This window comes from Delphinus delphis, chromosome 10 (genome assembly GCF_949987515.2).
Source record: "Delphinus delphis chromosome 10, mDelDel1.2, whole genome shotgun sequence".
NCBI lineage: Eukaryota > Metazoa > Chordata > Mammalia > Artiodactyla > Delphinidae > Delphinus > Delphinus delphis.
Window position 1 is genome coordinate 52,622,786 of NC_082692.2, and position 17,474 is coordinate 52,640,259.

The window sequence follows — 17,474 nt, forward strand, 5'->3', positions numbered from 1 at the left end:
GGGACAATTGACAGATTTTGAATAAGATCTATAGATTATAGTATTGTGTCGGTGTTAGTTTTCCTTGTTTTGTTAATTGTACTGTGTTTCTGAAAAAGAACGTCCTTGTTTTTAGGAAGTATGTGAGTATTTTAAAGGTAAATGAACATCGTGTCTACAACATACTCTCCAACATTTCAGACACAATTACATATATGTAATTACTACATCAGACCCAGATGATTTAATTGGTGAATGCTACCAAACATAAGAAAGAAATGATACTAATTCTCTACGTTGTCATCCAGAAAATAGAAGCAGAATAATTCCTAACTTATTCTGTGAAGCTAACATTACCCTAATACCAAAACCAGAAAAAGACATTATAGAAAGGAAAAGTACAGAACAATATCTCTCGTGAACACAGATGCAGAAGTCTTCAAAAAAAAGTTAGCAAATCAGATTGAACAATGTATAAAAAGAATTATATACTATAACCAAGTGGGATTTATTTCATGCATGCAAGGATGCCTCAACATTCAAAAATCAACATAATCAATCACATCAATGATCTGATAAAGAACAAAATCATATGGTCATATTAGTAGGTGCAGAAAAAGTATTTGGCAAATTTTAACACTCATTCATGATTAAAAGTCTCATCAAACCCAAAATAGAGGGGAACTTCCTCAACTTGATCAAGAATATCTACAAAAAAACCCCTACGGCTAACAGTGTACTTAACGGTGAGAAACTGGTTGCTTTATCCCCAAGCTCAGGAACCAGAAAATGATGTCCCCTCTTACTACTCCTGTTCATCACAGTACTGCTGAAGTCCTACCTAATACAATTAGGTAAGAAAAGAAAAGAAAAAGTATACATTGGGAAGGTATACATTGGTTTTGTTTGTAGATTACATGATTGTGTATGTAGAAAATCCAAAAGAATTGACAAAATATTCCTGTAATTAATAAGCAGTTATATAATGTTGCACGATACAAGGTTAATATGCAGAAGGTAATTGCTTTCCTATTGCCATTTCTGGTATTGTTCACCAGCAGTGAACAACTGGAAGTTAAAATAAAAAACAATACCACTTACATTAGCCTCAAAAAATGAATACTTAGGTATAAATCTAGCAAAAGATTTATATGATGAAAACTCCAGCTCCAGTGAAAGAAATCAAAGAAGGTCTAAATAAATAAAGAGATGTTACACATTCATGGATAAGAAGACTCAATATTGTTAAAATGTTAATTCTTCCCAAGTTGATCTATGGAGTCAACACAATGCTGATAAAAAATACCACCGAGTTATTTTGTGGATATTGACAAATCTATTTTAAAGTTTGTGTAGAAAGACAAAAGACTCTGAAAGGCCAATGCATTACTGAAGAAGAACAGAGTTGGAGGACTGACACTACTGACCTATGAAGACTTAGTTTAGAGTTTTAGAGATCAAGACAGGGACTTCCCTGGTGGCAGTGGTTAAGAATCCGCCTGCCACTGCAGGGTATATGGGTTCGATCCCTGGTCCGGGAAGATCCCACATGCTGTGGAGCAATTAAGCCCTTGCACTGCAACTACTGAGCCTGTGTTCTGGAGCCCACAAGCCACAACTATTGAGCCTACGTGTCACAACTACTGAAGCCCACGCGCCTAGAGCCTGTGCTCTGCAATAAGAGAAACCACCGCAATGAGCCCCTGCTCGCTGCAACTAGAGAAAGCCTGTGTGCAGCAATGAATACCCAGTGCAGCCAAATAAATAAATCGTAAAAAAAAAAAAAAAGCAAGACAGTGTGGTGTTGGCAAAAGAATAGACAACTCAATGGAACATAGAGAATAGAATAGAGAGCTCAGAAATAGAGCCGCACAAAGTCAGCTGATCTTTGACAAAGGAGAAAAAGCAATTTAATGGAGAAAATATATATTTTCAACACATGGCATTGGAACAATTGGACATTTATATGCAAAAACAGAATGTAAACATAGACGTTACACCTTTCACAAAAATTGACTCAAAATGGATCATAGGCCTAAATGTAAAACCCCAAACTATCAAACTTTCATAAGAAAGCATAGGAGAAAATGTAGGTGACCTTGGGTTTAACAGTGAGTTTTTAGATACAACCTCAAAAGCATGATCCATGAAAGACAAAATTGGTAAGTTGGACTTTATTAAAATTAAAAACTTCTTCTCTGAGAAGAGAATGAAAAGCCAAGCCACAGATTGGGAGAAAATATTTGCAAAGACATGTATGATAAAGGACGGATGTCCACAATATACAAAGAACACTTAAAATCCAACAAGAAAACAGACCAATTTAAAAAATGGGCAAAAGATCTGAATAGACACCTCACCAAAGAACATATACAGATGGCAATGAGCATATGAAAAGATGCTTGCTATCATGTCATTAAGGAATTGAAAACTAAAATAACAATGAGATATCACTCTATGTGTATTAGAATGGCTAAAATTTAAAAATTGAACAATATCAAATGTTGGCAAGATTCAGAGCACAGGAACTCTCATTGCTGGTGATTCAAAACGGTGTAGACACTTTGGAAGACAATTTTGCAGCTTCTAAACTTACATGATCTAGCACTCAACACTCCTAGGTATTTATCCAACTGAGTAGAAAACATATTCACCTGCATACAAATGTTTATAGCAAGATTATTCATAATCACTCAAAACTGGAAGCAACCAAGGTGTCCTTATATAAATGAATGGATAAACAGTGATACATCCATATAGTGGAATATCATTCAGCAATAGAAAGTAATGAGCTATCATGCCACTAAAAGACATGGAGGAACCTTAAAGACATATGCATAGTGAAGGAAGCTAATATGAACAGCTACGTACTTATGATTCCAATTATATGACATTCTGGGAAAGGAAAAACTATGGAGACATTAAAAAGATCAGTCGGGACTTCGTGGTTGGCGCAGTGGTTAAGAATCGCCTGCCAATGCAGGGGACACGGGTTTGATCCCTGGTTCAGGAGGATCCCACATGCCGCAGAGCAACTAAGCCCGTGAGCCCCAACTACTGAGCCTGTGCTCTAGAGCCCACAAGCCACAACTACTGAAGCCTGCGTGCCTAGAGCCCGTGCTCTGCAACAAGAGAAGCCACCGCAGTGAGAAGTCTGCATACTGCAACAGAGTAGCCCCTGCTCACCGCAACTAGAGAAAGCCCGTGTGCAGCAACAAAGACCCAACACAGCCAAAAATAAATAAATAAATTTATTAAAAAAAAAAAAAAAAAACAGTCGTTGCCAGAGGTTCATGAGGAGGATAAAAGGGATTAACAGGTGAAGCACAGGTGATTTTTAGGGTGGTAAACTATTCTATATGATACTATAATGGTGGATATATTGTCAGATCCATAGAATAGTACAATACAAAGAGTGAACCTTATCATAAACTGTGGATTTTAGTTAATAACAGTGTGTCAGTCTTAATTTATTAATTGTAACAAATGTGCCACACTAATGCAGGATGTTAATAATAGGGGAAACTGTGTGTGTGTGTTATGTGTTTCTCAAAATGGCAGTAATATATGGGAACTCTATGTACTATCTGCTCTTATATTTAATATGTTTTTAAAAGGGGAAATAAGCAAATGTTAAAGAGATGTTGTTAAAACCATGCATGTGCAAAGCTGAGGTATTTTATAGTGTGTAACAAAGTAACTTTAGAAAATTTAAAAGGCAGGAGGAAAGCCCTATAGTAAACATTGTAATCAATGATTAGAGTGACAGCTTTTTCTGAGATGGGAAAGAGAAAAAGATGTCTTTCATTACAATTATTGGTACTAGAGAAGATCACAGCCACTTCAGTAAGGCAAGAAAAAGAATAAAAAGTATAATTATTGGAAAGGAAGGAAGAAAATTGTCATTATTCTCAAATGTATTGATTTTGTTTGTAGAAAATCACTAGAATATATAAATGAATTTGGAAATGTTGCTGTATGCAAGACATAGTATATGAAAGTTAAGTATATATACTAGCAACAATTAGTAAATGACATTTTAAAAATTCCATTTTAATAGTAACATCATCAAATAACCAGCGGGGAAAAATCTAAAAATGAACAAAACATCTATGTGGAAAACTACGAAAATTACTGTGAGAAATTAAAGAAGTCCTAAATAAATAATGGAGTATATCATGTTTCTGGGTTGGAAGACTTAATATTGTCAAGATCCCAATTCTCCCCAAAGTTTCTATAAATTCAACATAATTCCAATAAAATTTTATAAAGTTTTCTTGTGTAAATTGATATGCTGATCCTAAAACATAAGTGGAAATTAAAAAAAAAAAAAAGAGTAGCCAAGAATAACCAAGGTAATTTTGATGAATAAAAACAAAGTTGGGGACTTCCCTGGTGGTCCAACGCAGGAGGCCCAGGTTTGATCCCTGGCCAAGGAACTAGATCCCATACGCATGCTGCAACTAAGAAGTCCACATGCCACAACTAAGAAGTCTGCATGCCGCAACTAAACATGCTGCAGTGAAGATCCCACGAGTGGCAACTAAGACCCAGGGCAGCCTAAATAAGTAAGTAAGTAAATAAATAAATAAATATTTTTAACAAAAGAAAAACAAAGTTGAGCTTAACGTTACCAGACATCAAGAGCTTGAAGCTTCATGATAAAAACAGGGTCTCATTGGCACAGAGGCAGACAGACCAGTGAAGCAGAATACAAAGTCCAGCAGTACGGGCTTCCCTGGTGGCGGAGTGGTTGAGAGTCTGCCTGCCGATGCAGGGGACATGGGTTCGTGCCCTGGTCCAGGAAGATCCCACATGCCGCGGAGTGGCTGGGCCCGTGAGCCATCAGACCTGGGCCCCCTGCATTGGGAGCGCAGAGTCTTAACCACTGGACCACCAGGGAAGTCCCTTATCATGCCTGTTTAACTTGTGCACATTCAAGTATCTGTGTATGTGTGTTGGGGGGATAATGTAAATAATGAAGGCAATCTACTTTTTCATTCAATAATCATAATGTTGGGTAGTAAGCATGAGATGAGAAATGCAAACTTGTGTTCCAGCTATTGATTCTCACTTGTGTCCGAATGTGTGAGCATCTTGTTTGAGTTAGTGTGATTTTAGTGTTTAAAGAGACATGTTTTGGGAATTCCCTGGAGGTCCAGTGGTTAAGACTCCATGCTTTCACTGCTGAGGGCTTGGGTTCGATCCCTGATCAGGGAACTAAGATCCCACAAGCCACACAGCTTGGCCATAAAGAAAGAAAGAAAGAAAGAAAGAGAAAGAAAGAGAGGAAGAAGGAAAGAAACATATTTTCCATACAGCATGCTCACTCAACACAGACTGCTTCATCTGCTGTGCAGTTGAAGAAATAGATTCTAGTCTAATCCTGAGGGAACAACAGCTGTGTTAAACTTTCTAGGGTACTTTGTGTAGGGTCATGGGCTTGGGCTCTCAAGCCAGACTACCTGGGTTCAAATTCTGGCTCTGCTCTTCCTATCTCTGTGGCCTTGGCAGGTCCCAGTGTTCCTATCTGTAAAATGGAGATCGTAATAGCACCTCATGGCATTGTTGTGGCAATTAAAGAGTGACAGCTAGCACATGTAAGTGCATAATCAGTGTTAACTATGATTATCAGTATTGTTATTATTACTGAGAGGTGATAGAGTATGTTGGTCTCCAAGATGGTACATTCTTGAGGGATTTTCAAGGGAAACTTAGTTAACTCCTTTCTACCTTCAGCTTGTACTTTAGAACCCAATGCCAGTGTGTGATATGATTCTGCTGTACCATACTCATTTCTCTATCTGGTCCTTGTCTTTTCGTGAGCTGACGATCAGTTGGGGCTCATTGTGGAATGGTTGTATGGCACAGAACACAGACATTTGTGGTGGTGGGGCAAGATGTATTACCACAGAAGCAATGTAGATGTGCAGACACCCTGAAATATGTTTAATATATGTAAGTACACATTTCCAGCCATCGGCATTTTCCTATGTACAAAGTTCCATTGAGTCTTTTAAGATCAGTGCAGCCGTTATGCTTCTGTCCTTTGCTTTTCTCTAGAAAATGATTGGAGCCTATATTGTAGAACAGTATCTACGCTGTCACTGGCCCCGTGGTGCTGCCTGTGGGTGCTTTATTGTAGGGTGCAGTGCTCTGGTGTTTTATGGATCTACTATCTTCTCCAAGCCCATGGATTTTCCATGCACTGCTGATTGTTACCTTTGGAGAATTTTGGAGAACTTTTTAGGTGGCTGTTTGCCATTTCACCTTCCACACACACAGGCACAGACCCTCATATTTACCTTGCGGTACTCTGGGGATTGAGACCCTATTGTTTGTCCCTGACCTCGTCCCCATCTACTCTTTGTCTCTCAGGAAAGCTGCTCTTTGTTTTCAGCTGTGACTGCGGAGCGCTGAGGCACACACAGCTATTTGCCACTGTGCTATCATCAGCAGCTCATCTCCACTGCCAGAATGTCAGAACCTCCCTCTGACCCTGCCATGCTGACAGCTACTGCTTCCACTGGGGGACTGCTGGTGTCAACTAAGCTTTTGTTTGCTTCTCTCTGCTTTTCTTTTTCCCCATCTTTCCCATCTTCTGTAACTTCTTGGCTTTTGCTCAGGAAATGAGCTCCATCTTTCTGCCCTGTGAGCAGATAGATAAAAAGTGAGTGGGTTTTATTGTTGAGCTTTTCTTGGCCGTGTTATTTGAGGCTCAGGCACCTGAGCCTGTTTCATGCGTCTACCACCAAAAGTGGGGTTTGCATAGGAATTAGAATGATTTAGCCCTCACTAGGCTCAATGCCTGGGAGGTGAGAGATTGGTCTTTTTTTGTCTTTTTTTTAAAGTTGTCTCCTACAGCTCACTGATTGATGTTATGTTCATCTATTTATTTATTTATTTGGTTGCACGGGGTCTTAGTTGCGGCCAGCAGGCTCCTTAGTTGTGGCAGTTGGGCTCCTTAGTTGCGGCTCACCAGCTCCTTAGTTGTAGCATGTGAACTCTTAGTTGTGGCATGCATGTGGGATCTAGTTCCCTGACCAGGGATTGAACCCAGGCCCCCTGCATTGGGAGCTCAGAGTCTTAAGCACTGTGCCAGCAGGGAAGTCCCGAGAGATTGGTCTTTGAATAGAACAGGTTATGATCTACTGTTCCATGTCCATGACTTAGAACAAGGGAAATAAAAGTTTAATGAATTCTGGGTTAAGGGGACTTGTGTAGTGTGTCTAAAACAGCTTTGGAATGTGCAAACATTTAATATGTCATAGTAGTGATGAACAATTATAGTGCACTTGTGTATTACGAATTGAGGAATCTTGAAAAAGTTATGAATATCCAAATGGCTCATTAGATTTTATCTTTCAAGTTATAAATATTCTAAAATGTTAACACCATCTTATTTTTGTGCTTTTTTTCCCCTTTCTTCCTAGAATATTTTCCTTCTTGGATATAGTAACTTTGTGCCGATGTGCACAGATTTCCAAGGTAGAGTATTAACCAAATTTGTAATCAAGAAATACAAGTTTTATTAGAATGAGGATAAGTTGAAGTTAAAAATTAAAATGTCATCTTTTATATGTAACATAACACAATGTTACCATAATTCCACATTTGATTACCAGCTTAATGTCTATCATGAATAAACATTTGGAAATAATAAAGGTTGAATCAAGACTTTCCTTAACAGTCGCAATAAATATATCTTTTTCACCCTAATCTCTCCCAACCTCCCAGGCTTGGAATATCTTAGCCCTGGATGGAAGCAACTGGCAAAGAATAGACCTTTTTAACTTTCAAACAGATGTAGAGGTAAGTTAACCTTGTTTTAGACAAAAGACTTTTTTAAAAGATAAGTAAACTGCTCACTCTTTCCTGCCTTTTTATTTTGCTGCATTTAGATTTAATATGAAGGTGCCAAGGTGGAATAGAGAGGAAAAAAACCTGGAAGATATTTGCATACTTCAAGACCAAAATTCTGTTTGCACTTTACTTTTATCAGTAACAGACGTTTACTTTTCCCCCTTGATCATGTTTATAATCTAAGTTTTACCACTCAGCTTTTCAAAGCCTCACACCTGTATCATTAACACCTGGTTCAATGCTTATCTTAGGAGACTCTTGACAAATATTTATTGATCTGAAAACTCCATTGAGAATTCTAATTCAGCATCAGGAATGGAGAAATGGCAGAAGCAGGGACTCGGGAATGAGGCTGGAATTATGAGATATAACTCCAGCTCAGCCACTTAAGACATTTACTCTCTTAGTGCCTCAGTTATATTATTTATAAAATGAAGAAGTGAAATAATCCTTAGAGCCTTTATAATTCCAGGATTCTGGTGTATTTATCTGGAAATATGTAAATATCCTCATTTAAGAGTGGTAAACCAGGTCAAATGAGAAAAGTTTATTTTAAAACAACTTTAATATTAAATACCAATTTATAACCAAAAAGAAACAGGGAAGTAATAAAGAGCATTGTACATAGTAGTTGTTGGGAGTGCTGTTTTAAGGGGTCTGGGGATGTTGAAGTTCATTATCTACCCAATGTTAGTAAAACCTTATTGATTTCTAGTTTAGCCAACTCAGTTACAATTGTATTTTTTTTTTTTTTTTTTTTTTTGCGGTACGCGGGTCTCTCACTGCTGTGGCCTCTCCCATTGCGGAGCACAGGCTCCGGACGCGCAGGCTCAGCGGCCATGGCTCACGGGCCCAGCCGCTCCGCGGCATGTGGGATCTTCCCGGACTGGGGCACGAACCCGTGTCCCCTGCATCGGCAGGCAGACTCTCAACCACTGCGCCACCAGGGAAGCCCTGGAATTGTATTTTAATTCAGTTACTCACATAGCATGTTTATCACTTGTTTTTATTGAAGTAAATTCTTTGTATCTTTTTTAATGGATAAGGAAATGAATGTGTTTAACAGTGAGATGGGCCCAAACAATTTCCTGTGACTCACTTAAGCTGGTGTTACCTACAAGAACTGATGGCTAGTGGTGGAGGCCCATCACCTCCTTCTCTAGGTTACTTGCTGCTTGCCAGGCTCTGGTCCCATCTCAAACCAGTGGAGCAGAATCCCCTACAGGAGGTGGGGCTGAGCACAGTATTTCCCACTGCTCAGGTTGCTGTGCTCTGAGCTTGGAAGCTGTCAGGGGCCTCAGGGCTTCTCATGCTCCCTGGAAAGATAAGCTGTAGCTCCTGGCTTGGACTCTGGTCCCTGAATCAGGAATTCTTTAATGCTCTTTCCAGATTTCACGATTGCAACAGTGCCCTACCCAAACATGCTGACATGTAATTCCCCTTCAAACTGATAATCTGTAGTTCATGGTTCATTGTGTTACTTAGTGATGTTGAGGAGAACATTAAACTCCAAAAATTGTGGTCATTTCTTCTGGCCAAAGAGTCATTGTTTTAAAAAAATTTTGTAAAAAAATTTTTTTCTGTGGTTTTTTAATTGTCTCCTCAGTTTTCTTTGATGATTTTTTCCGAACTACAACTTTCTGGAATGCACATAAAAAACTTTTAAATTCAGATATTAAAAAATACTATTTCAGGACTTTCCTGGTGGTCCAGTGGTTAAGACTCCATGCGGGTTTGATCCCTGGTCAGGGAGCTAAGATCCTGCAAGCCGTGCAGTGCAGTGCGGTCAAAAAAAAAAAATTCTATTTTAAGTAAATGTCATTACCTTGTGCATTATTTGATTTCACAATTTTAGCTGACTGCTGACTACAGCTATATGAACACATTGCAGAAGTACTTGAGTACTTCTACCAACGACAGACCAGTTTATGGTTTACCAGTTACGTAGAGAACTACATGTGAAAAATATAGTCTAATACTATTTAGTTACCCCTTTGGGCTACCACTTTGAGTCCAGGTTGATTCTGAACCAAGTGTGGGGCCTCCCATAGACACTAACAGGACCCTCTGGATGCTTATACTGGGAAGCATCCCATGGATAAACTCATGGTCTCAAATTCATTTCTTTGGGACGAAAGTGGTGATTTATGGATCTGTTGAGAGAATAGAAAAGGTGCCAAGGATCAGGACTAAGAGTATTTACTGTGTGCCAGGCACTCTTCTGAGCACTTTTTGTATATTAATTAATTTAATCTTCTCAAAAACACCATGTTGAAGAAACTGAGGCACAAAAAGTTTGAGTAACTTACCTGAGGTCCCTCACCTAGTAAGAAGAGAGAGTAGGTACCTTGAACAGTGGGTTTCATGACTTGAATTTCAAAGAAAAGGCAGAATAGCACATGCAGGTGACTAATGTGCATTGGGCCTCTCCTTGAGCATCACTCTCTCCTAAGTAAACATCAGGTTTCCCTGATGTTTAGGCATTTTCCATGCCTTTAAAAGTTGAACATTTTGTTGTTAGTCTTCATGGTCATTAAAGATTCTGTGAGGCCAAAAATGAGAAATAACCAAGTAGTATGTTATCTAAAACTCATAAGTCCAAGGGTCTCTCCATTAGGCCTTATTTTTCTGTAAAGCCCTTCTTTCTAAAATGCATACCTACAACATACTATCTAATAGATGTTACACAGTGTCATTTGCATTTGAAAAGGATTTACTCATTTTTTTCTCGTAGTTGGAAACAGTGGAACAGAAAATTCTGAATGTAATTTTTTTATTCCAGTACAAAAACTTTTACTCCAAAAAAGGAAGAATAGGAAGTTTGTATAAACGTGACTAACATGGAATGGAGAAGATAGATGGTGTGCTCTATTTGTAGACATTGGTGTGGAGTTGTTTTTGCTGTTTTATTTAGTACTTAAATATTTATCTTGGATTTCCAAGTCATAATGTTTTTCCTCCCACTGACAGAAATTTATTTTACAGGTGTCTGGAGTGTTGGTTCAAAAACTAATATTTATTTTTTATTTTGGTACGCGGGCCTCTCACTGTTGTGGCCTCTCCCGTTGTGGAGCACAGGCTCCGGACACGCAGGCTCAGCGGCCATGGCTCACGGGCCCAGCCGCTCCGCAGCATGTGGGATCTTCCCGGACCGGGGCACGAACCCGTGTCCCCTGCATCGGCAGGCGGACTCTCAACCACTGCGCCACCAGGGAAGCCCCAAAAACTAATTATTAACTTAGATAAGACTCAAGAAAGCATAGATAAAGTCACCAGCAATATCAGAGTTTGGATTTTCAACTGAATTAAGTTATTAGCCAGATATAATATGTGTGAGCCCTGCTTCTGTGATACTGTGGTTTGATGTGTCCTAGTGAATTCTTAGTGCTTAGAGTTCAGTGTCAAGATTGCTGTTTTATAAAGTGAGGATAATAAGTATTAAAAATGAAACAAAATGGCCTTTTCAATGTTTTCTCCCTTGTGGAGGTGGTAATTGTGCAGAACATACAGCTTTTAGAGTCAGTGAAACCTGTTATAAACCCCAATTCTACTACTCACTAAAGTGTAACCTTGGCAATTTAACCATTTAATTTCTTTATTTGAAAAATGAAGATAATGGATCCAATCTGTATTAGTCAGGATTCTCCAGAAAAACAGAACCAATAAGATACGTGTGTACTATTTACAATAGCCAGGACATGGAAGCAACCTAAGTGTCCATCGACAGATGAATGGATAAAGATGTGGCACATACATACAATGGAATATTACTCAGCCATAAAAAGAAACGAAACTGAGTTATTTGTAGTGAGGTGGATGGACCTAAAGACTGTCATACAAAGTGAAGTAAGTCAGAAAGAGAAAAACAAATACCGTATTCACACACATATGTATGGAATCTAAAAAAAAAAAAGGTTCTGAAGAACCTAGGGGCAGGACAAGAATAAAGACACAGATGTAGAGAATGGACTTGAGGACACAGGGAGGGGGAAGGGTAACCTGGGACAAAGTGAGAGAGTGGCATTGACATATATACACTACCAAATGTAAAATAGATAGCTAGTGGGAAGCAGCCGAACAGCACAGGGAGATCAGCTCAGTGCTTTGTGTCCACCTAGAGGGGTGGGATAGGGAGGGTAGGAGGGAGACGCAAGAGGGAGGGGATATGGGGATATATATATATATATATATACGTATAGCTGATTCACTTTGTTATGCAGCAGAAGCTAATACAACATTGTAAAGCAATTATACTCCAATAAAGATGTTAAAATAAGTGTATATTAATATAGACATAGAGATTTATTATAAGGAATTGGGTCATGTGATTATGGAGGCTAAGAAGTCCCAAGATCTGCAGTCAGCAAGCTGGAGGCCCCGGAGAGCTGATATGTAGCTCCAGTCTGAGTCAGAAGGCCTGTGAACCAGCAGAGCCAGTGGTGTAAATTTCAGTCTGAAAGTTGGCAGGTTCAAGATCCAAGAGGAGTTGATGTTTCAGTCCAAGTCCACGGCCAGAAAAGACCAATGTCAGCAGTCAGGCAGGAGTTCTCTCTTAATCAGCCTTTTTTGTTCTATTCATGTCTTCAGTTGATTGGATGAGGCCCACCCACACTAGGGAGGGCAATCTGCTTTACTCAGTTTACTGATTCAAGTGCTAATCTCATCCAGAAACCCTTACAGACACAGCCACAATAATGTTTGGCCAAATGTCTGGGCACCCTGTGTCGCAGTCAAGCTGACACATAAAATTAATCATAAGTTCACCCTTTGTCAACTTGGCACCCATAGGCATGTCCTTTAACCATACTTAATTTCCAAATAAAGACGATAACAAAGATCATAATTCCACCTAATATGATACAGCTATCCAGCGTACAACCCGAAAGACACTCAGGCTTTCCTCAGAAGAGGAGGTAAAGTCCTAGAGTCAATTTCACTCTTCTTGATATTCTATGCCTTAAATACTTCGATGTAGAATTGACAGTACTTAAATACTTATGATATAAAGTCAGTACATGTTGTGTCACATGATAAGGGGATAAGAGAGGGAAAAAATACATATTTGTACCACACACACATGCATTCATAATAAAATAGGGAGAAAATACTTACGACAATTATAGTCCTAATTTCTGTAACTGGTCATGTGGTCAGAGTTGGTATTTATAACTACCTTCTGCTTCCCATTCTGTATTCTCTTTGTCTTCAGCAAGCACCTCAGCTGGTCGTGATTCCTTACCTGGTAGAGTGACCCAAACCATCATTCCTGAAGCCATGAGTAGTCTCCTTGGATTGGCTTTTAGTTTTCCATTGACTTTAATCAGAGGGCATATTAATACTAAGAGATATCCTAAGGGATTTCCTGTATTCCATACATAGACTCTTCCTTACTTCAGTGTGGAGCAGTAGTCCATGTGGTTGTTGTGAATATTAAATGAGCCATAGCAGGTACAAGAAAGTGTTAAAATCATGCCTGAAAAAGTAGAAGTGCTTAATCAGTGTTCATTTTCTTTTTTCCTCCCCTAATGTATCTGCCAGTACCAGCCAAAGTTCCCATTTTTAAAGCAAATGTGTTTAAATAGGGGATTGCTAAGAAGAATGAGGAGTAGATTTTATGATACATCTTCAAATTTTTAGAGTGGTAATGTTTAGCTTAAATAGAATTTCTTTTTTTGAGCAACATTGTTTTAGATCTCTGTGTTCCCAGCACAGCAGTGTTCCCAAAAAGCTTGACCTCAGAAAGCCTTGTAATTGATGGAGTAGCCATGAGCCCTGGCTAGGGAAGGCCTAACTCCAGAGTCAAGGCTTTCAAAAAATAGTGTGTGATTTAAAAAAAATACTTAATGTTTTCATTGAAAACATTTTTTCGGTGCTTGTAGCCCCTTTATACACTAGGAGCAGAAGTGGGATGTTGGAGGAATGTTCCAAAATACCTTCTATTACACCTGGAAATACATATTCAGTTCCTAAATTTCAGGTTATTTTGCTGTTAGATAAGCAGCATGAAACAAGATTTTTTCCAACTTTCTCCACTGAAGGGTCGAGTGGTGGAAAACATCTCAAAGCGATGCGGTGGATTCCTGAGGAAGCTCAGCTTGCGAGGTTGCATTGGCGTTGGAGATTCCTCCTTGAAGTAAGTCAGTACACCGTGACTCACTCTGTCGTGGCAGCTTGTAGCTGACATTTTCATCAGCAAAAATAAACCAAGCATATTATTTGCTTTTCTTCTGTTAAAATCTTTCTATGGTAATTTGCATAGAGTAGTGAGAATATCATGATTTTGGAGCCAACAGGCCTGACCTAGAAAGCGAGCTCCAGTGTTGTCAGGGATGTGACCTTGGGACAAACACTTTGTTGTCAGTTCTGTCTTTTGCAAAGAGAAGGCAGTTATAGCTCTTTCATGAGAATGTCCTGGGTATCACATGAAATAACACATATGTAGTACCTGGCACATAATCATATTATGATATTAGTTCACCTCTCTTCCTTTCTTCACTTTCCCATCTTCCTAGGTTCCTTCTCATAATTGTGGCTACCTTCTTGTATAAATTATACTAATTAACAAAATAATTCTTTCAAAACATTCCTTAGCATAGCCTGGGATTTTGCTTAACCATCATGGGTTGTGATTATCACATTCATTTAATAATAGTTTATAATAGTTGGATATACCCTATGCAACCAAATGCTTGCCCACCTCTTACTGGATAGCCATTATTGGAAATGTTATCACTCCACTGTTAAGGACATGTGCTTTGAGCTTTTCTGGAGACAGGACATAATTAATACCTTTATGTCTTTATCCTTGTGGGCTCTTGTATTGCTTGAGGTTGGCTAAATTAGGACACGCACTGCCCCTAGAATCTTGGAGTGGACTACCTCTTGGAGACTTAAGCATATGACAGTATAATCAGTTCCAGACCTCCAGTAAGAATGTGCAGTGTACAGTAATTTCAGACAGTAGAATTTGTAATTGAAACATCTGCACCATTGCTAAGAAAATCAATTCATAATATCAATATCTTTTAAGGATCAAAACATTCCCTCTGTTATGCAACACAGGGTTTGTTTTTTTTAATCAATTCAGGTCATCAGAATTTTCTGATACTTCAAAAGCTTTGTAAACCAGTGGAATAGATTGATTCTGCTTTAACAGGAAGCTTAAATGTACCGAATAGGTCCTAAGACGAGTTGTAATAGAGAACATAAATCTACTAGTGGTTCCATTAAAGAAACTAAAATAAGTGTGAAGATATGGATTGTCAGTGAGGAATTTCAAAGAAACACATTCTCATCTTGGCACTTGGAATAGAGCCAAGATGAGGAAAAAACTATCCTATAAAGTGAAACTATATCAAAACTATGCTGTAAAGCTAAGACTGTTATTGGTTTACCATAAATTTTAGAGCAGAAATCTATGTTAACATCTATATAAATTTTTAATACGTGAGGCCAGATTACTGTGAGAAATAATGATAAGCATAATCACAGAATCATGATTCAGAGAGCCCCGGCGAGCAGGGGCTACTCTTCGTTGCAGTGCACGGGCTTCTCATTGTAGTGGCTTCTCTTGTTGTGGAGCACGGGCTCTAGGAGCGCGCGCTTCAGTAGTTGTGGCTCGCAGGCTCAGTAGTTGTGGTGCATAGGCTTAGTTGCTCTGCGGCATGTGGGATCCGTGTCCCCTGCATTGGCAAGCAGATTCTTAACCACTGCGCCACCAGGGAAGCCCTCAGTGCCTTTTAAAAAAAATTTTATTGGCGTATATTTAGTTTAAATATAGTGTTAGTTTCAGGTGTACAGCAGAGTGATTGAGTTATACTTATATTCATTCTTTTTCAGATTCTTTACCCATACAGGTTATTACAGAATAATGAGTAGAGTTCCCTGTGCTATATAGTAGGTCCTTGTTGGTTATCTATTTTATATATAGTAGTGTGTGTACGTTAATCCCAAGCTTCTAATTTATCCCTCCTCTCCACATTTCCCCTTTGGTAACCATAACTTTGTTTTTGAAATCTGTGAGTCTGTTTCTGTTTTGTAAATAAGTTCATGTACCATTTTTTTTTTGTTAGATTCCACATATGAGTGATACCATGTGATACTTGTCTTTGTCTGTCTGTCTTACTTCACTTAGTATGATAATCTCTAGCTCCATCCATGTTGCTGCAAATGGCTTATTTCATTCATTTTTATGGCTGAGTAATATTTCATTGTATATATGTACTACATCTTCTTTATCCATTCCTCTGTCGATGGACATTTAGGTTGCTTCCGTGTCTTGGCTATTGTAAATAGTGCTGCCATGAACATTGGGGTCCATGTATCTTTTCTAATTATGGTTTTCTCCAGATATATGCCCAGGAGTGGGATTACTGGGTCATATGGTAGCTCTATATTTAGTTTTTTAAGGAACCTCTATACTGTTCTTCATAGTGGTTGTACCAATTTACATTCCCACCAACAGTGTAGGAGGGTTCCCTTTTCTCCATACCCTCTCCAGCATTCCTTGTTTGTAGACTTTTTTATTATGGCCATTCTGACCACTGTGAGGTGATACCTCGTTGAGGTTTTGATTTGCATTTCTCTGATAATTAGTGATGTGAGCATCTTTCCATGTGGTTTTTGGCCATGTATATGTTTTCTTTGGAGAAATGTCTATTTAAGTCTTATGCGAATTTTTTGATTGTAATATTTGTTTGTTTTTTGTTTTGTTTTGGGTTTTTTTTGTGGTACGCAGGCCTCTCACTGTTGTGGCCTCTCCCGTTGTGGAGCAACAGGCTCCGGACGCGCAGGCTCAGCGGCCATGGCTCATGGGCACAGCCGCTCCGTGGCATGTGGGATCTTCCCGGATCAGGGCACAAACCCATGTCCCCTGCATCAGCAGGCGGACTCTCAACCACTGCGCCACCAGGGAAGCCCTGTTTTTTTTTTTTAATATTGAATTGTATGAGCTGTTTGTATATTTTGGAAATTAATCCCTTGTTGGTCACATCGTTTGCGAATTTTCACCCATTCCATAGGTGGTTTTTTCGTTTTGTTCATGGTTTCCTTTGCTATGCAAAAGCTTATAAGTTTGATTAGGCCCCATTTGTTTATTTTTGCTTTTACTTCTTTTTTTTTTTTTTTTGCGGTACGCAAGCCTCTCACTGTTGTGGCCTCTCCCGTTGCGGAGCACAGGCTCTGGACGCGTAGGGTCAGCAGCCATGGCTCACGGGCCTAGCCGCTCTGCGGCATGTGGGATCTTCCTGGACTGGGGCACGAACCTGTGTCCCCTGCATCAGCAGGCGGACTCTCAACCACTGCGCCACCAGGGAAGCCCTGCTTTTAATTACTTCTTTTGCTTTGGGAAAATTATCTGAGAAAGTATTGCTACAGTTTATGTCAGAGAATGTTTTGCCTATGCTCTTTTCTAGGAATTTTATGGTGTCATGTCTTATATTTAAGTCTTTAAGCCATTTTGAGTTTATGCATGGTGTGAGGGAGTGTTCTAATTTCACTGATTTACATGCAGCTGTCCAGCTTCCCAACACCACTTGCTGAAGAGAGTGTCTTTTCCCTGTTGTATATTCTTGCTTCCTTGGTCGTAGATTAATTGACTGTGGGTATATGGGTTTACTTCTGGGCTCTCTATT

At 39.1% G+C, this 17,474-nt stretch overlaps 1 protein-coding gene across 3 annotated transcripts in view; it reads left to right on the forward strand.

The window, feature by feature from the left end:
• Positions 1-17,474, forward strand: part of FBXL2 (F-box and leucine rich repeat protein 2) — a 78,582-nt gene that overhangs the window by 29,793 nt on the left and 31,315 nt on the right. For all 3 annotated transcript variants that reach the window (XM_060022109.1, XM_060022110.1, XM_060022111.1), the window contains exons 3-5: positions 7,413-7,467; positions 7,717-7,791; positions 13,881-13,975. In XM_060022109.1, the coding sequence (XP_059878092.1) occupies positions 7,413-7,467; positions 7,717-7,791; positions 13,881-13,975 (225 nt within the window). The remainder of the gene's footprint in view (positions 1-7,412; positions 7,468-7,716; positions 7,792-13,880; positions 13,976-17,474) is intronic.